The following is a 21549-nucleotide window of genomic DNA, read 5'->3' as shown; positions in this document are numbered from 1 at the left end:
TGGCTCTTGCTGACACTTGCGTGCTTGTCTGTGAGAGGGGAGCGAGGCAGGTGGGGAGGAAATGCTGAGCACCGGCTCTTATCCTCTTCCCTAGGGTCAGCAGTATTTTAAATGAAGCAATATTTAGGCTTAACTGCTCCAGAACGCTCGCCCAAATGGCCGAGCTCCTGCCCCCGCTCCTTTTCTCTCTCTTACTTCTGAAAAATCCGCCCCTTCCTCGTATGTTGAGTATTACAGAAACGTGAAGCAGGTTCAGTAGGCTGTGACAGCCCTGTCAAGCGAATAATCAGCCATGCCTAGTGCACCACAGTCTCTTTACAAAGATGCAAACATAAATCTTGTCAAACTTTCATATTCCAGTGAGTTTACCCTTCGTTACTATCACAGCTGGCAGCGCTTTGTGTAAGTCGGCTGTGCGTTTCTGTGTGATTTTATAGAATCCACAAGCTAAAGATGGAAAGACCTATTAAATCACGCCGTCTGTCTTCCTGCCAGTGCATGACAAAGATAATTCTCATTGTAAGCTGCACTTTTGCAGTCAAAGTAACTAAACCAAAAAATTAATCTCTGCCTTATCCCATCTAAAAGTGTACGTGAAACGCAGAACAGTGTGCGAGACGCTGGATGATAACTCTGTATAGGAGAACTTACACAGGCAAGGGAATATGAACCATCCCTTCAACAGAATCAACCAACCAGGTTGGAAGAGCCCTCTGGGATCATCGAGTCCAACCGTTGCCCTGACACCACCACGGCAACTAGACCAGGGCACTAAGGGCCATGTCCAGGCTTTTCTTAAACCCCTCCAGAGATGGTGACTCCACCACCTCCCTGGGCAGCCCCTTCCAATGGCTAATGACCCTTGCTGAGAAGAAATGCTTCCTAATGTCCAACCTGACCCTCCCCTGGCGAAGCTTGAGGCTGTGTCCTCTTGTCCTATCACTAGTTGCCCGGGAGAAGAGGCCGACTCCCACTTCACTACAACCTCCCTTCAGGTAGTTGTAGACTGCACTAAGGTCACCTCTGAGCCTCCTCTTCTCCAGGCTAAACAACCCCTTTTCTCTCTCCAGGGTCAAGACAGGTATATGCAATGCTGTTTATATGTTATTTGATGCTTGAAACATACTACTCAACATTGCAAACTGAAGACTTAATTTTTTTCCCTAGTGCTTGTTGCACTTCCCTGTGAAATTCAGACGTGATTTTCAGTTCTCATTGAAGTAGAAACCGAATTACAACTTTTCTTTTTTTTGAGCTGTTCCTGGGAGGTGTCAAATGATCCCACAGATAAACGTTCACTCTCCCTGGTCAAATAGGAGAGCTGGTCTTGTGCTGATGTTGAACACGGAGAGTGTTTCATGAAACCCGGCTATAGCACGAGCTACCTGACCCTTAGGTCTCCAGAAATAAAATCCTTCTCATGAGTTTGAGGAAAGCTGGTTAACGGAGCGTATGTGGAGCCTGTATCATCTAGGAGAGTGGAAGGAGGAGGTCAGTTGAAGTTAACATCCAGCATTTGCTTTCTACAAACACTGCAAGCTGGCATTGCCACCAAAAGGGGTGGAGGAGGTTGATTTTTAACCTGGCTGGTTCCCCGTGCTTGGCAGTGTTAGGAGAACTGCACGGGAGCATGAACAAGGAGCTGATACGTCGGTTTAGGTAGGTGAAAGTATTTGTGCAGCTGGGCTTTGGGGGATGCCCTCACGTTGCCTTGTGGAAGGGGCGTTTGTCTTTGTGACGTGACTCATTGCAGACAACCAGATTTTCCAGAATTGCTGTTAAAGTCAGTGCTTCCAACTGGTTTTCCTTTCCTGAATGTCGGAGAGGATCTTGAGGAGTAACAGATTCCAGAACAAACTGTTGACCATATGATGGTGCACTTCAAAACCAGACTGCTTATTGGGAGCAGCCTTGTACTCAACAGCCGTGGCTGGAAATGTTTCCCATCAGTGGGAACTCCACGGGCCTGCGTCTGCTGTCGGTGCCAAGTCTGCTCTGATCAGCGTTGTCCTCGGCGTGGTTAGGGCTCCCTGTCTTGGGTTATGCTGGAGAGCAGAACAAAAAGACAGTCCTCATTGTAAGTTCTTGGTTTTCTTCCAGTTCCCCCTTCTCTGTCTACCTGTGGTCACCTCCTGTTGCATGCGTAGATTTGAAACTATTAAGGACAGGGGGCATCTCTTTGTTATGCTTTTAAGTGGTGCAGCGAGCTCCTGATCCAAGCCTCTGGGCACTCCCGCAGTCCGAACAGTGGATGATGTTTGTCACAGCAGCCCACTGGGCCAGCCAAGCTGCTACAGAGACAATATCCCTGTTTGAGAAGTTCCCCTTTGGTTTTGATTTAGAATAAACGTGAATGCATCAATTTTTCAGACACTGCCACCTGAAGGAACAAAAGGGTCAGTGCTTTTGTCTGTGGTTACAACTCGGGCTTTAGGATCAAGGATTAGGTCTCCTCTCTAGTTCCAGAGTACTTTGAGCTTGTAAATATGTGCCTGTTGCCCCGGAGGCAGGCCTGCTGGAGTCTGGGAGCCTTTGAGATTCTCCAGAACAATAAAAATCTGCCTGTCTTTGCTTGTCTAATAAACAGAACGGCAGAGAATCTTAAAGGACCTCCAGACCCGTCCAGATTCAGACCAGTGTGGTGTTGTCAGCCCTCTTTATTTCGTTACTTTAATAATGGCTTGAAAGCCTGTCTCGATTGTTGCTTTATTGCTTGAAGATCCCTTGGAAATGTCAGGTTTTGGTGGAACAGAGCATTTTCTTCCTGGATGTTAAACTTAACCCCGGCAAACTTGAAAAGAAGCATGGTTCGTTCATTCTTTCGTTCTTCAAGAAGCTGGGAGACTGAATATGGTCTGATGTGGCTCACAAGGGTAATGTGGACACTTTAATATTCCAGGTAAATTTGCAGAAGACATATTTGGAGAGTTGTTTACTCAAGCCAACACCTTTGCCTCTCGGGTGAGCGTTCTAGTCGAGAGAGTTGACCGCTTGCAAGTCAAAGTCACTCAGCTGGATCCCAAAGAGGAAGAAGGTAATGGAGTGGAGCGCAGGCCTTGCAGACCAAGCGTGGTAAAGGTTCTCATTGAGTCAGCGTGGTTGGTTCACAGCCATAAAATGAGTGTGATGCTGCAATGGGTGTTGGAACGGCTTCTCTTGGACTAAGAGGGACTGTTTCCTCCCCTCCTGAAAAAGCACCGTGCCACTCGCCTTTCTGTCCCAGTCTAGATTTGCTTGTTAGCAAGTCTCCATGTGGAAACGTGTTTGATAGCAGTGCATGTCTTGAGTCTTGGTCGCAGGGGGTTGAAACCACGTCGGCAACTCTCAAGAGAGCCGTGTCTATACAGCAGCAGATCTTGGCATGGCGTGGTCTGAGATTTGCTGGGTTTCCCAAGAGGTCTGTGGGAAAAGGAACCTGACCTTAAGAAGTGCTAAGCATGCCAAGAACTCCAACTGAAATCAGATGTTCGCTACTTGATCTTCAGTGTCACTGGCCTGGGTCAAGCTGTTCTTCACTTGCTCTCTCCTCTTTCTTACAGTCTCCCTGCAAGGCATTAACACCAGGAAGGCCTTCAAAAGCTCCACTACTCAGGACCAGAAGCTCTTTGACAGAGATTCTCTCCCGGTGCCTGTCCTTGAAACCTATAGGACCTGCAATACTCCTCCACCTCTCAACATTCTCTCACCTTACAGGTATGGCTGCAACACCTTCTTGGCCCCTTGTTCCCTTGCAGAGGAGCACCTACCTCTTCCTCCCAACCTGACAAGGAGGTCGTTTCCTATCCTGTGCTGTATTGAAGTAGCCATTTCCAATGGGAAATTGAGTTGCTAAACTGAGATCCACCAGGAAATCGCCATCCTCTGGATTACATGAAACTTTGCTTTTGGGGCTGCACAAATGAGCGTAGCTAGAAAATTATATAGATGGTTACCTGCTGTCACTTTTGTGACTGCCTTGGGGCAGGGCTTGGCTGGCACTGCATAAACATGCTAGGTGTTGTGCAGATGATGCATTTTTCTTGTGCTTCTCTGTAGCCCTGTGGCTCCTTTCCAGAAAGCCGCAGCGCAAACTGCAGAGCGTACATCTGTAAATGGCTCTCACGCAGGTGGGTGCAGCAGCCTCCTGTAGACCTGGAGATGCTTTTCTGTAGCCTTCTGTGCCTGCTCGGAGACATCTGATGTGACCTAGACTGGCTGCGTAACCAATTCTCCTGAGCAGTCCTGCTCCTGATTTCATCTTGTAGGTAGGAGAAGTAAAGGGGGTCAGAATACAGAGACTTAGCCCACATCCATAAATATCTTTTGAACAGGTAAAAAGTAATTACAGATAGCTGGAGGCAGCTGTCTTCTGCCAGACGCGGCTGCACTGCAGAGTAGGAAGAGAGAGGGTGTGTGTGTGTGTGCTCACTCATGAGTTTCAAGGACGCTGCTGGTCTGATTTAGGGTTCCTGGGTTGGAAAAGGTTTTTTTCACACCAAAAATACAACACAAACAAGTGGGAGTTGAAGTGAGAGACCTGCTGCTCTCTTGGTGATTGTTCAGAGCAGTTGGGCTCTTCACGTGCTGAGTAATGGAGAGTTTGTGTGAGGGAAAGCTGGGATGAGTGAGGCCGTGGGTCTGCTGCCTGTTCTGGAATGGAGGACGGAGGTGAGAGCAGTGTGTTTGACCTTCTACTGCAGACTTCTAACCTGTCACCTGGGGTTGTGCCTTGGGTTTTCTTTGGGCTTCAAACAAATGTGTGACTTGGTCCTTATTTGTGTGGTTTCTTTTTCCCCCTCCCTGTTCTAGGGATGATGGCAAAGAGGCGCTTAAATTCTACACAGATCCTTCGTATTTCTTTGACCTTTGGAAAGAGAAGATGCTTCAGGACACCAAGGATATTATGAAAGAGAAGCGGAAACATAGGGTGAGGAAATGGGAGATCTCAGGGAAGAACAGGAGGTGGGAAGTGTTAATGAAGCTTGGACTCCAAAGTTGCTATCCAGAATTCAAGTTTGCTCTCTTAAACTCTTTAGGGATTAATTCAGTGAAGTTTTTATCTGGTTTACTCTCATCCTTGTTAATTAAAAAAAGAAAACAAAGATACCCTTAATCTGTTTTTCCAAATGCCACCGTCTTTGTGTGGTTATAACTGCTTAATTTGTAGTCCTCAAACGTAGCGCTGGTGCAGTCATCAGGGGAGAAAGTTGTGTCAGAGTCTTTTCTGCACTTCTGGTGTTGCACAGGGGTCTGCTCAGTGTTGAAGCAGTGCAAATCCCACTGCCCCAGCACCTCGGTGTGTTGAGTGGTGTAATAAATTCGACTGTGGAAGAATAAAGAAAGGAGAAAATGTCCCTTCAGGAGTGCAAAACCAGGCCCTCGTGTTAAATTAGGGGCAAGCAGGAGGCTTAACAAAACCATTTAGGCTGAAAACACCAGGTAGAATTCCTGGTTTGGTTGGCCGGGGATTTGGACCCGTGTTTACTAACACTGAAACTTGCACCATAAAAGATTCAGTTTGAGCATACTTTATTTAGCCTTTGAGTAACTGGAGTATTAAGTATCAAAACAGATCATGATTTTTCAGTCAAAATAACAAAGGAGAGATTTCAGGCATGTTAGAATACAGAGAGTGAGGCTAGCTACAGCCCAGCTCTTTGTGGGCAAGTGTCCTTATTGCACCCCAAAGCACTTAACACCAGCAAGGTGATGGTGAGATTTGAGGCCCAAAACTGAATTGATGTGGGAAACTGAGCTTTCCCTCTGCCCTCAAGGTGGTCGTGCCAGGGAGTAATGATGGCATCATGTCCGAGCTGCACTGGGGAAATCTGATGCTGTCTGTCTTTATGCTGAGCTCCAGCTTCTTTGTATGGGAGATCTTTGGAGCTTGCAGCAATCAGGAAAGTAAATTAAAAATCCTGGCCCTCTTTGAGCCTGTGTCTTCTTGAAACTGCTACAGGTCGGTCCTGTTCCTCCCTATTCCCAGTGAGTTTAAAGCAAAATAAGGCTTCTGTTTGCTTCCTCCTCCCTTAGAAAGAGAAAAAGGAGAATCCGAACCGAGGAAATGTGAATCCACGGAAAATCAAAACCCGGAAAGAAGAGTGGGAGAAGCTGAAAATGGGACAAGAATTTGTTGAGTCAAAGGACAAACATGGTCCTGCCGGGTAAGCAAGTCTGGGGTTCTGTTCAGCTCCCCGGCGAGGGGGAGCGGGCAGGCGTCGTTGATTGTGATGCAGTTCACCCTGCTCTGCAGCTCCTCCAGATCCGCTGCACAGCACGGATCGATACTGCCACTAATCAGATTCTCCGATGTAAATCCGTCTGCTGATTGAAAATTTGCTAAATAAATCAGGGAGCTGCACGGTTTGAACAAGGTGGCAGGAACAGCTTCGGTAGCAAGCCTGCTCTCAGCTGCCTGGCTTGTGGGCACCGAAGTGTTGAGAGCTGTGGCTCCCTACCCCGGGCTGGCATCTTGGTCCTATTGTGTGATTGCTTTGTTAACATTTCACAAGTGGCTCTTCACACCCCAAAGGTGAAGCGGGGGCTGTCCCCATCCAAGTATTTCAAGGTACAGAGCTCTCTTTAGCTCTTCTGGCTTGGGAATTCATTTAACTTTTGACACCAGCAAGGCTGGGAGCAGACCAAATCCCCCACAATGCACTTCTCGGATGCTCGCTCCTTGCAGCTTCCTTTCATATAAGAAAAATCTCTCTTTAAATCACACTCTCCGGCTAAAAATAAAACTTGCTTTTAGTTTAATAGGAGAACAGGTTTGGTTTCGAGCAGGGGAATCAAGCAGCACAACAGCAGCAGGAGAATCAAGCAGCACCATTTTCTTGCCTCTCTGTTTCCTTGTTCATGCGTTTGAATTCACTTGAGGCCCAGAGCCCCCAAGGATGGGACGGTTCCACCACCCCCCAGTGAAATGACCTCACCAAAAGCTGAGTGTGAGAGTGGGCTCTTCCTCCAGTGCTAGTTCAGCTTTGGCTACTTGCTTTTAGTGGCATCGCTGTTTCTTGGGTTTTTTGATATTCTGTTCTCAAGCTTATTTTTTGGCATCTTGATTACCTCCTCTTTTTTTGCCACCAATAATACCCACTGTAACCAGGAGTCCTTCAAGTCCAAGTTGGTCAAAACACACTCTTACAAGTGTTTTTCTATAATCAAATGTTAAGATATTTTTTATTTTGGTGTTTTCTTGTTCACTAAAATATATACTCATGCTGTTCTGGTTAGTGGTAGCAATAAACAAACATGAGAGCATCTGGGCAAATTGTAGCCAAAGAATTACGCAGAGCAAATGAATACAGCTGGGTGTGATTCTTCTGAGAAATAGAGGCCTTTTTTTGTTTGTTTATTTTTTAAATGTTGCTTTAAGGTTTTGTTTTGTTGTGGTGGTGGATAAGGTCCCACCTAAAGGCAGGTCCTGCTGTGCTGGGAAAAGCCATTCCTGCTAGAAAACCTCCTTTCTAAGTCTTGCAGGTTGATCCATCCACTTAGTTAATGTCTCTGCTGTTTGGTGGCCGAACTGCTGCACAGTTGTTTGTTGTAACCCTTCTAGGAGGCAAAGCTCTTGTGAGGGAGGGGAAAAATGAGCTTTAGACGTTGCCTTGAACTCTTTAAATAAATGGCTTGTCTTGCTTTCCCTCAGGTACCCCTCTAACATGGTGTATCAGAACGGCAGCATCGGCTCAAACGAAAGCATGGACGTGAACTGCTACCCGCCGCCGCCGCAGACTGACTCTATTGTGCCACCACCTCCTTCGTTCCCAGATGACAGCCTGCCTCCACCCCCGGTGGAATTTAGGTAAGCCTACGGGATCCCTTCTGTCACCGAGGAGTAGTAGGTGGTGTAAAAGGATGACATGAGACAGGCTGAGATAGTTCGGCATAACTTCCTCACGGGTGCTCTATGGGAACCAGAATGCTCCTGGCTGGAGGGGAAGTGCAACTGCAGGCAGGGACAGAGGCACAGTCAGCACAGCTCTCAGAATCACAGAATCAACCAGGTTGGAAGAGCCCTCTGGGATCATCGAGTCCAACCATTGCCCTGGCACCACCATGGCAACTAGACCAGGGCACTAAGTGCCATGTCCAGTCTTTTCTTAAACCCCTCCAGAGATGGTGACTCCACCACCTCCCTGGGCAGCCCCTTCCAATGGCTAATGACCCTTGCTGAGAAGAAATGCTTCCTAATGTCCAACCTGAACCTCCCCTGGCGAAGCTTGAGGCTGTGTCCTCTTGTCCTATCGCTGGTTGCCCGGGAGAAGAGGCCGACTCCCACTTCACTACAACCTCCCTTCAGGTAGTTGTAGACTGCAAGAGATCCCAAGATCTCCAGAGATCCCAACCACCATCGTTATTCCCGTGTGGACGGGGAGAATGGGCTTGGGTGAGAACTAGAGCAGCCTTATTTCACTTGCTAAAAGAGCGGGGACCTAATTAACAGTCTGGCTCCATGACATGGGTTTTCCAATGCCATTGTTCCAGAGTGTGTAGACTTAACGTTCCTGATAGAGCTTTGCAAAGAACGACTTCTTTCGCCTCTGTTTTTTGTTACTGTTTGTCCTCTGATCTTTGACGTGTGCGCTGAAGATGTAGATGCAGTTAAATTTAAGGGCCTTGAGCACACCAGCTGACTTCTTCCCGGAGACTTCAGTGCAAGTTCAGAGCAGCTGCTTTGTATCAGATGAAACGGTGCCTTCAGTCACCTCTAGAGATGAGAATTATGGTCCAGCAGTGGCTCAAGACATAAAGGTTGAAACAAGAGAGTAGCTTTTTTTTTTTTAAGGCAGTAAAACAGAGTCAAGAATAACAGGAGGAAGTATGTCTGATAGACAGGACTGTGTTAGCTTGCCTCCATCTTATCCAAAGGCAGCGATGCTGCAGAAAAGGCTCTTCTGATGTGTCAAAGAGACCAAGCACTCCACTCTGCAGCGTGTTCCTCTAGGGCAGAGCAGAAACGAGCTTTCAGATGAAGCTTACGCTGCCTTGTGCAGTTGCTTAGATCTGTGCCTAGCCACAGAGATCTCCCCGCTCTGGTTTTGTTTTGGGGGTTGTTTTTAGAGAACTCTGGGAGCTGGGTTTGATCTCCAGTAGTCTGTCTTGGAACAGCACTGTGCACTTTTAAAAACTGTGATGTTTTTGTGGCAAATGTACCTTATTTTTCTGTTTTACCATGGAAGGAGATGTCACTTTAGGACTTCCTTTACACATACATAGGATATCACAGTATCTCATGGGCAGCAGTGTTTTCTGGTGTAACAGCTCCCATAAATGGGAGATGCAGTCACTCACGAATCAGTGTTTTCCTTAAAGAGCACGTTGGGTTTCCATGTCTTCCTCTTCACTCCCCACGGCGAGCTATGAGACATGGCTGCTGCACTCCGGCTCTGAGCCGTGGAATCCAGTGAAGAGATCTGTTCCTAGCAGGTGTTCCCAGCATATGCTTTCCTGGCACACCCACCAGGCCTCGTGCGATTTATCATGGTAGACATCCCTGCTTGGCGTGTCATCGGCCTGACCTCAGCGTAGAGGGGTAGTGGCTTGCATTGCTGCAGGAGCTCGTAAGCCAGGAGGCTGCTCGGACGTGATGCCTGGCCTCTGGCAGAGAGGTGAGGTGGTTCATGTTCTTGTCAGCCTAGGAGATGGGATGGGTGATAGCATTTCTGCCAGTCCCAGAAGCTTTCCTTTGTGCTGGTGGTATAGGCCAAAAGAAACACTGCGAGGGAGCTAAAACCAAGGAGCGAGGCCTCGTGGAAGCACCAGTTGAAACTGGATTTTTGTCTGAACTGCAACAAACACACATGATTCGCATTAACATGGAGATTGTCCAGTCTAATCCGGCCTCACAACCAATAGCCTTATTTCTTTCTCTCCTTCTCTTGCAACAGCTATCCTGTAGACAACCAAAGAGGTTCTGGCTCTGGAGGGACCAAACGATCCAGCCTGGTTAGCCCGAGTCACCCGCCGCCGGCTCCTCCGATCGGATCCCCCTCGGCGGCAAGGCCGGGCTTTGCTCCCCCTCCGGCGCCGCCTCCACCACCGCCGCTGATGGGAGGCAGCCCCCCTCCACCACCTCCCATGGGCTTCCCATCCCCGGGAACCCCACCACCGCCCTCGCCCCCCTCCTTCCCTCCTCACCCCGAGTTTGCTGCCCCGCCACCTCCACCGCCCCCTCCAGCAGTCGAATATGCCAGCGTGCTCCCACCTCCGCTGCCGCAGCCAGGCGGTGGGAGCGCGCCGCCTCCCCCTCCACCACCGCCGCCTCCCGGCCCACCGCCTCTGTCTTCCAGTGGCCTGGATGGTCCTCCACCCCCTCCTCCACCCTCAGACACCTCCACCTCCAAGCCCAAGTCATCCTTGCCTGCGGTTAGCGATGCCAGGAGTGATCTGCTTTCAGCTATTCGTCAAGGTAAGGTTTTGTTTCCATGCCAGCTTTCCCCTTTGCCTCTGGAAAACCCCAGAGCATCCAAGTGAGAGCACTTGGGAGCCATCTCACGAGCAGTGGTGTGACTGCCTCGCTGCTTGAGGCCTGTCCCTTGTGGTCCCTCCTTGTCTGCCCACCCTGATGACAACCTCACAAGGCTTTATGCCTCTGCCCTGCACCTTTGGAGACGGCAGTGCTGGAATTGGTGTGGTCCAAGTTTGCGAGCGGACTGGACAGCAGTGGTGTCACCCCTCAGAGGAGCACAGAAACAATTCGCTTCCCATTCCTCCTGCCCACCCAGCCTGTCTGGGCTGTCATTCACCATCAGCGTTGTCCCACAGCGTGTCCGTTGCTCGCTGGCAGAGGACAGGCTGCCTCGCTCAGAGGATTGTGTCAAAGGGCTGGTTGCTTTGGAGATTTCAGTGTGACCAAAGCCTTTGCATGATCCCCTTCGTTGCCTTCTTCCCAACCAGGCTTCCAGCTCCGCAAGGTGGAGGAGCAGCGGGAACAGGAGAAGCGGGACGTTGTGGGCAATGACGTGGCAACGATCCTGTCGCGCCGCATCGCTGTGGAGTACAGCGACTCCGAGGACGACTCTTCGGAGTTCGATGAGGACGAATGGTCGGATTAATCGTGGTCCCATCCCTTTCTTCCCCTTCTCTCCTGGGTTAACATCTTCTTAAAGAATCAGGTGGCCAAATCTTCCACCACTTCCTCTTTCATCCCGTAACCAAAGATGTGCCAAGGGTTTTCAGACAACCAGCAGCATATCTCCCCTCTCCCTCCCCTCCAGCTTTGGCAGGACTTTACGCTCTGCCTTTCCAAAAGGTCTCCTCACGGACACCGAGGATGCGGTGTTGGGATTTAGCTGGAGGGGGTGTAACGGTTGCTTATGTAAAAGAGAGCTAAAGCTCCAGGTTCTCGATGCCACCAGGCAGAGCACATATAAACCCTCCATCCCGAGGGATTTTTAAAGTAAAGATGGATGATCCTGTTGTGGCCGCGTGGCCTTTCAGATGAAGGACATTTTCAGCTAGTTTTCTCATTGCAACAACAGACAGTTGATCTGATGACTCTTCCTTTCCAGTGAATACTGGGAGTGCTGCAAGAAAATGGGCTTTAAATGTCTGTTCTCTGCTGCAACCCGCTGTCAAATAATCAGGTTTTGGCAACAGTGCACAATTCTTTCCCCTCTGACCCCTTAGTAGTATTTCCAGACTACCCTGCGTGGGGTGCGCTTCCTGGCTTCTAGGGCTGTGGAGTGCATTGGGTGCAATGTGAGGAGGGACCTTTTTTATTTGAAAAGCTGCCTTTTACCTTCCTCAAATCTCCTGGACTGATTCTCCAAGTCTGCTAAAGGAGACTCACACAAAGGGATGCAGAACGGTTGCTTTGGCTTCCTGCTTGTGGGAGAGCGGAGCCGCCGCCCCCCCAAGACACATCTGTGTGGTCAGCACTGAGCGGTGGCGAAACTCCGCGTTGCTGATTTTTCTCCCAATTCATGCTGAGAGTGTGTTTAAAAAAGAAAAAAAAAAGTGCCTAAAGCAGGGAGATGGTGCAGGGAGGGGTTCTCTGAACACCAGGCACTTTGGGCAGTGCTGCATTCAGTTTGAAGAGGTGCTTTCTCTAGCAGCGTGACCGTACTTTTTATGCAGGGACTTGAGTAGCAGAAAATGCTGTTTTTTACCTTTGCTTCCTCCTCCCTTCCACCTAAGGAGGGGAGTTTGTGTGCCTAAAACCCACCTTGGGCGTGAACTGAGTTGCCCATCAGTTACATCAGACCTAACCTACGTCTTTTCCCGTGATTTTGATATTATAATTCATTAGTTAATATTAAGAAAAACATTTCTTCTCCTCACTAACCCTGTGAATTCCCAGGCTGCTCACTACAGATAAAGGACTGGCAGGGGGAGAAAATGGCCAACTTGAACGAGCTGACCTAGGTTTTATTGCTGTTTTATCTTACCTTACATAGAATATAAGCATATCTTGAAAATCTAGAAACAAATACCCGTGATGCCACAGATTTGTATTTTAATTTGGAGGTGACTCTCTCGGGGTCGTGCAAGAAAGCAATTCCAAAGCCTTTTGGAGATGGTGGGCCCAGCTGTTGTGGGGTGGCACCAGCTGCACGTCCCATGAAGACCAACTCTCCAACCTCTTTGCCTTTCCTATTGTGAAGTATTTTGCCAGCCTGTGCCTGTCCTTTCCTCTCTGGCTTGCCTCGTTTAACGATGTTGCTGATACCTGGAACGCCAGGCCCAGCCCGAGGCTGCCAGGCTGCTGAAAATCCTTCTTGGGGTTTGATTGATGGCTTCAGTTGGTGCCGTTGAGTTCTTACTGATTTCTTGTGTGTGTGTGCGTGCGCATTTTTAATCTTTGACAGAGCAGATAAGGGCCTGGAGGATGGGCTTTTCTGGGGTGCGGATCGAGCTGAGATCCACTGCGACCCTGAGCACAATCAGGAGGGATTTTACACCATCAGATTTTTGTCTGCAAATCAGCTGCTAGGCAGGATGCGAAGGGCGTAGACGGCGAGGCATCCCGATGGGCTGGGAACATCTGAGCCGCGCTCGTTCCAGGTTCTGGAAGAGGGAGCAAACCCCTCGAGTGCCAGTGAGCCATCGTGCAGCGGAGGGGCTTGGAAATGCAAACTGATTATTGCTGCGAGCTGGGGAAGGGGGGGTTAGAGGAGAAGCACTGCCGCTTGTTTTTCTGCTCTTTCTGCAAGCATCCTCCTCTGGCTTCTCTCCGAGACAGGTTCCTGGGGAAAACGGACCTTTAAGCTAACCCAGGCTGACAGCATTATCACACGGGGAAGCGAGGAGCTCGCAAATGCCAAACCTGGGTTAATTTTAAATTGCCTTAACGAGACTTGGCCCCTGTTGGGAAAGGGGGAGCGAGTATTCCTGTCGTGTGAAATACAGCAAAGTGCCATATTCTCGGTGACCCTGATGGATGGTCTGTCAGGCAGGGCCATGCCTCGGGGCGTTGGGGACGAGGTTGCTGCCTGTTGCACAAGGATGCCCGTGTGTGTGGGCGATCCCGGACGTGGCTGCGGGTGGAGTCGGCTCCTCCGCCTGCCTCAAACCCTCCTGGCAGCGGGAGGGACACCGCTTTGTCCCTGCAAGCCTGCTGGAACCACCCTCTGCTTCCCAACTCCCATCCCGAGGTGAGCATCAAAACTTGCAGGGTCCCTAAGCAGAAGGGTTGTGGACAGGTAGGGAAGGTGGGTTGTGTGGTTTGTGGTTTTTAAATCTCCTTGGATTGCAAAACGAAGCGGTGTGAGCCTGTAGCGTGGAGATCCCTGAGAAACAACTGGGGTAAAGCGACCGGCTTGGAGTATCGTTGCAAAATCGCCGAGCGCTGGGCCACCAAGTAAGCTTCATATTTCTCAAACCAGTAGGGGAAGAGGAGAGGTGCCAAAAACAACCTTTGCAAGGCAGAGCAGCTGGGCTGTGACTGCAGGGCTGCTGCCCCATGTCGACCGCGGGCCTGCGCTCCCCTCCCTGCCATCTTTGTCGTTTCGCCTTAACTTACTCCTTCCCTTTTTTTTCTTCACCCTGCGTCAGGCTGGGTTCAACAAACCTCAAGCATTTCACAAAGCCAAAAGCGAGAGCTGGGCTCCTGCCTGGAGGAACCCCTCTCGTCTTTCCATTCCCGTACGGAGCCGCGGAGCCCGAGCAGCCATTTCGCCCGTCCTGGGAGCCGCTCGCTCGGGGCGTGCAAGTTTGGGCAAGCTGCCGCTGCCTTCCCCTGCCCTGGTTAAACATTCTCCCGGTGTCCTCGCCCGCAGTGCTTGGCTGCTGCTCCCGGCAGCCTCTTCCCCCGCCGCCCCCCTTCCTGCGCTTGCAGGGAAAAAACCTCGTCCCGGCTCCCCGGGCTCAGCCTGGAGCTCCAGCCGCAGCCGGTGACCTTCACTGCCTTCTCCTCTCCTTATCAGACCCAAAGCACCAGACCAGAGCGAGGGAAAGGGGGTCCTGGAGGTCCCACATGGCCGAGAAGTGTTTCAGGGAAAGGATATATATATATATATTATTTCAATCCATGAACTTAATTTAACGTGCCTCTTCTGAAAGTCCCTGCCCATGGCGGGGAGCCGGCTGGCAGGGCCTCGCGTGGGGCAGACGCAGCTGCCCTCGCTCAGGTTTCACGGCTCTTGGATTTCAGGGAGGTGCTTTCTGCCTTTTAAACAAAGCCTTGAAGTGGGAAGCGGATCCGATGTTTTTATTACTGTATTAACATTCATTTTAATTCATTTCAGAAACTAACCCGTGGTTTTTTTTTTTCTTCCTGATTAGAATGGCCTAGAATTAGACGAGCTGTAACCCCTCCTGAAGTGCCTTATTTTCCTACATGATATAAATATATTTATAAGAGTAATTATTTCACTTGTATCTTAGGGGTTTATTGCTGAGCAAAAGATACGGTGGGAGGAGAGGTGGGAAATGCCCTCGAAGGACCCAGTGTTTGACGGATACTCTCAGGGTGCAGGAGGTTCCTCGCTTCAGACCAAAGGAGTTTCAGCAGCGAAACTCTGCTTATTAAAAAGAAAACCCACCAACCTCCTGAGCAAAAAAATACTGTAGACTTGGTTGGTTTTCTTACCCCTGAGGGCCAGGCTCTGCCGCCGCGTGGGCACGGATGCAGCGGGTGTAAAGGTGCTGCCGGGGCAGTGTCCGTACCTGGGGCCGTGTCCGTGTGTCCCGGCGCAGACCCGCTGCCTCCTGTTGCCCGTGTGCTGTCTGTCGGTGCTTTTCCCTGTCCCTTGCTGTGTAAGCCAGGCTTTCCTGCTGCTTTTTTGTTTTTTTTTTTTTTAATAATCAGCTCAGTAATCCCCAGATGAAGATCCCAATTGCAAATTTTTTTGTAATGTACCTGTAAAAAAAAAAATAATAATTTTTGTTGATCCTTTTTTAAAAACTGTAAACTTGATAAAACCTTTCTATCCACTCAGTGCCTGCGTGTGTTACTCGGGGCAGGTGCTGGGGATCTGCGCCGTGGTCCTTGGCACGTGGCGAGTGGCTGCTCTTGGGCAGAGGGGCTGCTGCGACTTGGTGGTGGGTGACTTTTCCCCGGGGAGATGCTGGGCCACAGGAGCAGCTCATGCCTGGACAACTCGAGTGTGCTGTAGAGCATCTCGGCCGGGGAGCCTGGCTGCGTTCGGCGTTTCATCCAGGGCACCCGGGCGAATCCTGGCCGCAGGTGCCCGGGCAGAGGGCTGGAGGAAGCCCAGCGGGTCCCAAGCTGTCTCGCAAACACCATCCGCGCAGAAGCCCCTTCCAGTGCAGCACCGCGGCCGTGCCCAGGTGGGTCGAGGATTATCGGTGGTGGTAGGTAGTGCTGCCTGCGGTGGGTAACGGTGCCAAGGCGGCGCTCGCCGGGAGGAGCTCCCAGCCTCCCCCGTGCGCTCCCTGCCATGCGAAATGAGCCCGCGCTCCATCTTGCAGGAGCGGAGCCACCGCAGCTGGGCTGCGAGGGGGCTGCTGCTGTGATGGTGGTTTGTTTTTTGGCCTTCATTTCAGCTGCTCAAGGTCCCTTCTGCACTTAATCTGCCTGCCCCCAGCCGCAGCAGCCGGGGCTCCTGGCCCTGCTTTCAGGTGCCATGTCTGGGCTCGGGCCGTGAGCCTGTTGTGCGGGTGGATTTTCTGGAGAGTAACAAAAGGATCCGTCCCCGCTGCTCCCTCGTCCCTGCTTTTACCGTGAGCTTTGCTCTGCCAAATTCCCTTGGCTTCCAGGAGCCACCCGTGCGCTCGCTCTGCAGCGCTGTGCCTTTCTTGGCTGACAATAGTCCCTGGCTGCAAAACCTCATTAGATTAATTGGCCTTGCCAGCTTCTGAACAAGCGAGCCCTTTAGTCGTGCTGGGGCGCGGAGGGCAGGGGAAGGGGGGATCTCTGGGGCTTGCACGCTCCCTGGTGCTGCGCGTCCTGGCTCTTGGCTCCAGCTCGAGTCGGGGAGGAGCGGCCGGCACCCTGGGCTCCCTTGGCTGGGTGGGTGCAGCTGTGACCATGGTGCCTCTGTGCTAGCACACAGCCGGGTGCTTTTGGGGTACCAGCCCTTGAAAAGTCATCTGTGGGGATGGGGGGAGTGTCGTGCTGGTTGACCCCCCCCGTAAAATACAGCCAGGGAAATCTCGGTGCCTCCCCTGCGCTCCTGCTCCCCGGCCTGGGGTAGAGCTTGGTGCAGGGAAGAAAAGCCCAGCAGTGAGACAATCGTGTGCCGGTGCTGGGGGAGCCCGAGCCCTTTCCGTGAGCAGCAGGAGCTGCTGCAGCTGGGGCAGAGGTGCTGGGGCTCTGCGGTGCCTCTGCGCTCTGGCCTCAGCCCCAGCCTTTGATGTCTCTGCCCGTCTGTCTCTTCCACGGGGCTCAGCACCGCATCGCAGCTGGCCGGGCTCCGGCTTCACAGGAGCCCCTTGTCTCCAAAGACCTATTTAATTTTCTCCTTCAAGGTGGTGTTAGCAACACCCAGAAGATGCTGCCGGCTGCCTTGGACGAGTGGGCTGCGTGTCCTTTCCACCACTGACGTCAGCTTCTCTCCCTTAATTCCCCCTCTGGGACCAAAGCGAGTGCAGGCGCTGCCAGCTCCGATCAGCGTTAACAGCCTGCTCTCCCGGCGTGTGGCAGAGCTCGCGCTTTGCCAATGTCACCCCCGACTCGCGCCGCCTTCCTTCGCCAAGCATCCACGGGTGGTGGGAGAGCACCAGCCCCTCTTCCAACTCCCCGGCAAGGGCCCGCTGCCAGCAGAGAGTCCCCGTTTCTCGCACGTAGGTGTGCTGAGATGGCAGCTCAGCCCCTCTAGAAATGGCTGACTCCTTCTCTCTCACTCTCTTTTTTCCTTCCCCCCCCTCTCCCCTCCCTGCCTTTGCTGTTGCCTACGCGGTTGTGTGTGGGGAAGGCGCTGGGCTCCCGTGCTGCGGATGGCTTTATCTGTAACTCTCCCATCTGCTCGCAGCAGCTCACAAATAACCACGGGGTGCCAGAGGAATTATGGATTTGGAGCTCAAGTTTCTGCAGTCTGGCAGGGCAGCAGCTCTGCGCTGGGCTCGCCCGCTCCCGCGAAGGCCAAGGGCTTAATGCAGCCGGCGCAGAGCTGGGGCCAAACCGCTCTGCCCAGCCTGGGTTGGGGTAGACAAAGCCCCAGCCCTGAGCCAGCGTAGGAGCCCGGTCCTGTGCCAGTGGGGAGCGGTGGGTGCTGCAGCCCTGGGTCCCTGCACCCCGCAGCTCGTGGTGTGAACCCGCCTTCAGCATTGGCTGTTGCCGCAGGAATAAAATGGGTGCTGGAGCCGCTTCCCACCCTGCTGTGGGCTGTCACCCACCCGGGGCAGCACGTTCGGACGGGCTCTGCTCCCTGGGGAGCACCGGCCAGTGCCTCCCGTGGTGGCCCAGGATGATGCTCCGCAGCCCTGGCTCCCGTGGGGGCCCAGGACGATGCTCCGCAGCCCGAGTCGCACCGTGACGCCTCCCGCTGCCTTTGGCATTTGGTAAAACGCTTCCGAGCGGGGCCGCGTTTGCCTCATTTCCTGCCCTCTGCTTCCAAGGAAACCCAATCCCCCGAGCCAGGGCTGAGGTTTCTCGTTTGAATGTGACCCAGGCCAACAACCAGAGCTCCTCGTGGCCCTGTGTTCCTGTTGGGGCTCGTGCTCCCATCACGGGCACCCCGGTGCCGCTGGGAGCAGCGCCCGGTCCCCGGGGTGCGGTGTGGGCGATGGGCAGCTCTTGGCTCTGCCTCAGTTGGGGTTTAGGGTGCTGGCAGGGAGGTTTTGGGGTAGCAGCACCCTCCCTCCTCTGATCTGGCAAAGCCCCCTGTGTTTTTGGCACCAGGGCTTGAGCGGAGGCTCCTTAGCTCTCACCTGGCAAGGACCAGCCCTGGCTTTGCCGTGGCTACTGCCAACGCTCTTGCCTGGCGAGGTGGCAAAGGGCGGGTGCTCGGAGCCATCACCAAGCCCCACTGTTGCCAAGGGCACAGGGGCTGCCCACGGCAGAGACGGGGAACAAAACCTGCCCGGAGCCCCATGCCCTCGCTGCAGCACAGGCAGGGTGGGAGGCAAGAGGTTGCCCGTGGCTCACAGCATCTCCTGGGAGCCGTGGTGCTGGGCAGGGGGTGCCAGATGTGCGCACACAGCTGGGGTGAGGATGTACCCACTCCTTTATCCCACTCACAGCCTCTTAGCTCGTATTTTAACCCCAGAGCGGGGCTGTTGGTCCCCCTGAGCCTCTCCTGCACATCGGCAGCGTGGGGGTGGCTACTCGGCACTCAGATTTGGCTGGGTTTTATACCTCCACTTTCTGCATCTTTTTCCACCGAAAAAAGCAGCAGTCTGGGCCCTGCTGCGGGCTGTTTATCTCTGATGCCGCCTGCTCCGTCCCCCAAAGGGCTGGAGCAGCCGGGAACGTCTCCCGACTCACTGGCTGATGTGCCAGGAGGGCAACTGGCCCCGTGTCCAGCCTCGGCTTTCCTCTTCCATCCCAGCAGGAGGGAACTGGACACAGGTAGGAGCCAAAAGGCTGCCCAAAGGGGCAACCACGTGCTCAGCGGTGGCCACCGTGGTGGCTGGTGGGGGCTGCGAGGGGTGACGTTCTGAGGGGACCCGTGGTGGTGGGTACGGGGGCTCAGGGCAGCGTCCAGCTCCGAGGGCTCCCCGCATTGCTGCTGGGGGGGAGCTGGGGATAGGCAGCCCCGTGGCCTGATGCGATGCGGCTGGGTGCTGGGGGTTTTGGGTGCTGGGCTGTCGCTGTGGGCTCGCCCCCAGCCCCTGAGCCCTGGGCATCCCCCCAGGATGAACTGGGGAAGCCCATCAGCTCCAGCACAGCCCTGCCAGGAGCTGGGGGCTGCAGCCCTGTGCCTACCCTGCCAGCAGCCGCCGTGGGTGGGAGCCCATGAGGGGTCCCAGCAGACCTGCATGGGGCTGCCTTTATGCCACGTGCCTGCACACCCTGGAGTGTCACCCTGTCCCCAGGGGGGTGACAGGGATCCCAGGGAGCAGGAGGGACTGCAGGGCTTCCCACCACAGAGACGCAAAGGGGCTGCGGCTGCTCCCCCTGAAGACATCGGCAGGGTGAGCACGAGGGAGAGAGAAGCTGTTTAAGCTGCTGGACAACGATGTAAGAACAACCCAGTAGAAACTGTGAATACAACTGGGCTGGGAATTGCAGGAGTTGTCACTGCTGGGGGCGATGGGCGCAGGGTGGAGGGTCCTCAGCTCACCCCAGGGCACGACGGGGCTCTCCAACCCCTGAGCTTTGCTCCTTGCCCCCAGCTTAACCTCAGCGGGGACAAGGGGAGCCCCAAATCCCCCAGCCTTGTCCCCAGCATCGAGCCCAGCCCCTGGAGAGCAGGAGCCGTTGGTCTGTGGGTCCTTCAGCCTCTCCCCAGCCCCTGGAGAGCAGGAGCCGTTGGTCTGTGGGTCCTTCAGCCTCTCCCCAGCCCCATCGCCGCTTGCTGCCACCCCCCCTCCAGCGCTCAGCACGGCCGAGAAGCGGAAGGAAATCTTTATTTCCTTTGCAATAAACAGCACCAACCCTCCGGGCTGCCACCAGGTCCCCGAGCCCAAGGTGAAGCCAAGCCTCGGGGGGGCCGGCACTCATCCTGCACCGCAGCACCCAGCCGGGCTCCGGCTGCCCCCGGCCCCGGGCTCTGCCACGTCCCCGCGCGTCTGCGGATGCACGAACGCCCCCGAGGAACCTGCTGCTCCCTGACCGGGGTGGGCAGGGGCACGGGGGGCTCTCAGGGCGCAGAGCCCTGCTACCAGAGGGGATGAGCTGCCCTAATTAGCTCTGCCATCGTTAACCCTGCCTTCCCATGAACAGCGACGACGGGTATCCCAGCCCCTGTTTGAGTGGGGGGGCTCTTGCAGCAGGGCCACCTCGGTGCAGGGGTCCTGGGCAGAGCCCTGAGCCCTCCCGTGCCACCCTGGCCAGGAGAGGGGCTGTGGGGTGCAGGCAGCTGCCCGTGACCTTGCTGTGATGGAGGCAGCAATAACAGCCCGAGGCTGGACGCAGCCCCTCTGCCTGCTGGGTGCTGGGAGGATGAGGATGGCCAAGGCCTTCGGTGCTGCTCCCCCCGGGGTCGGCTCCTGCTAACACGATGTGATGGGTGTGGGGGGAAGTGCTGTCACTTGGGATTTCTTACCCGGGCGTAGGGACACGGAGCGGGGAGAAGACCCTGCCTGGACTCGGGGTGACAGCGTAGGGACCTCCACCTGCTCTCCCCCTCCACCGCAGGGGCCACCGTCCCAACCCAGCCCCTCCCCAGCATCAAACAGCCACATCTCGTATCACAAATTACCTTTATTCCCCCCCTACCCATGGCTGTAAACAAGAAGCAGCCCCCACCCACCCTAACCCCCCTCTCTGCAGCACCCCAGCGAGGGGTCCCCATCCCAAGGGGCCTCTTCACATCCACCCCCCCCCCAAAAAAATGTGCAAATCCAGTCCCAGTGCAAAGAAAGGCTTGGGGGGGGGGAAGCTCTGGGTGCCCATGGAGGGGGTGGGCAGCACCCAGGGGACCCCGAAGCTGCTGGGTTTGGGGGTGCGGAGCCTCTGGCAGCACCCTCTGCCCAAAGGCAGCGAGCACTAGAGGGCAGCAAGCCCCAGCGCTGAGAAGGCGGCGTGGAAATCCCATTAAATCATCATTAAAAAATAATAAATAAAGGGATGGACAGCTGGGAGAAAGGGGTGGGGTTGAGTCCCTCCTCCTCCTCCAGCCAGAGAGTCTTTCCCCCCCCGCCTTCCCCAAACGTACAAAATATATTTTAACTCTCTGAGGTAAATAACGAGGCTGTAAAAAAAGCAAGAGGGGAGCGAACGTTCCTGGTATCCCCCCCCCCTAAAAAAATAAAGCATCATAAATAGTTGTAAACAAAATATGAGGATCTCCTCCCTCTTTCTTGCATGCACACATAAATATAGATTATATTATGGATAAAAACTATGGTTTTTTCTCTCCTGTAAATTCAAAAAGGGGAAAAAATAGAGGAAGAGAAGGGGCTGTGCCCAAAAGGAGGGGGCTGCGAAGAGCTGCTTGGTTCCGAGAGCTCCTGCGCCGCGTCTCTGGGAATGAAAAAGGGGAAAAAAATAAAGAAAATCCCCCAACCGCAGCTGGTAAGTGAAAGGTGGGGAGAGGCCGGGGACGGGGGAACGTG

The 21549-nt window shown here is 53.5% G+C and overlaps 1 protein-coding gene across 2 annotated transcripts in view; it reads left to right on the top strand.

Annotated features, from left to right (window-relative positions):
- Window positions 1–15358, top strand: part of WASF2 (WASP family member 2) — a 33509-nt gene extending 18151 nt beyond the window's left edge. For both annotated transcript variants that reach the window (XM_068417951.1, XM_068417952.1), the window contains exons 3-9: window positions 2900–3034; window positions 3540–3693; window positions 4789–4906; window positions 6013–6143; window positions 7631–7786; window positions 9873–10393; window positions 10882–15358. In XM_068417951.1, coding sequence (XP_068274052.1) covers window positions 2900–3034; window positions 3540–3693; window positions 4789–4906; window positions 6013–6143; window positions 7631–7786; window positions 9873–10393; window positions 10882–11039 — 1373 coding nt within the window. In that variant the 3' untranslated portion in view covers window positions 11040–15358. The remainder of the gene's footprint in view (window positions 1–2899; window positions 3035–3539; window positions 3694–4788; window positions 4907–6012; window positions 6144–7630; window positions 7787–9872; window positions 10394–10881) is intronic.
- The last annotated feature ends 6191 nt before the right edge of the window (window positions 15359–21549 follow it).

This window comes from Nyctibius grandis, chromosome 24 (assembly GCF_013368605.1).
Source record: "Nyctibius grandis isolate bNycGra1 chromosome 24, bNycGra1.pri, whole genome shotgun sequence".
Lineage (NCBI taxonomy): Eukaryota > Metazoa > Chordata > Aves > Nyctibiiformes > Nyctibiidae > Nyctibius > Nyctibius grandis.
This window is presented reverse-complemented; position numbering and strand designations above follow the sequence as displayed.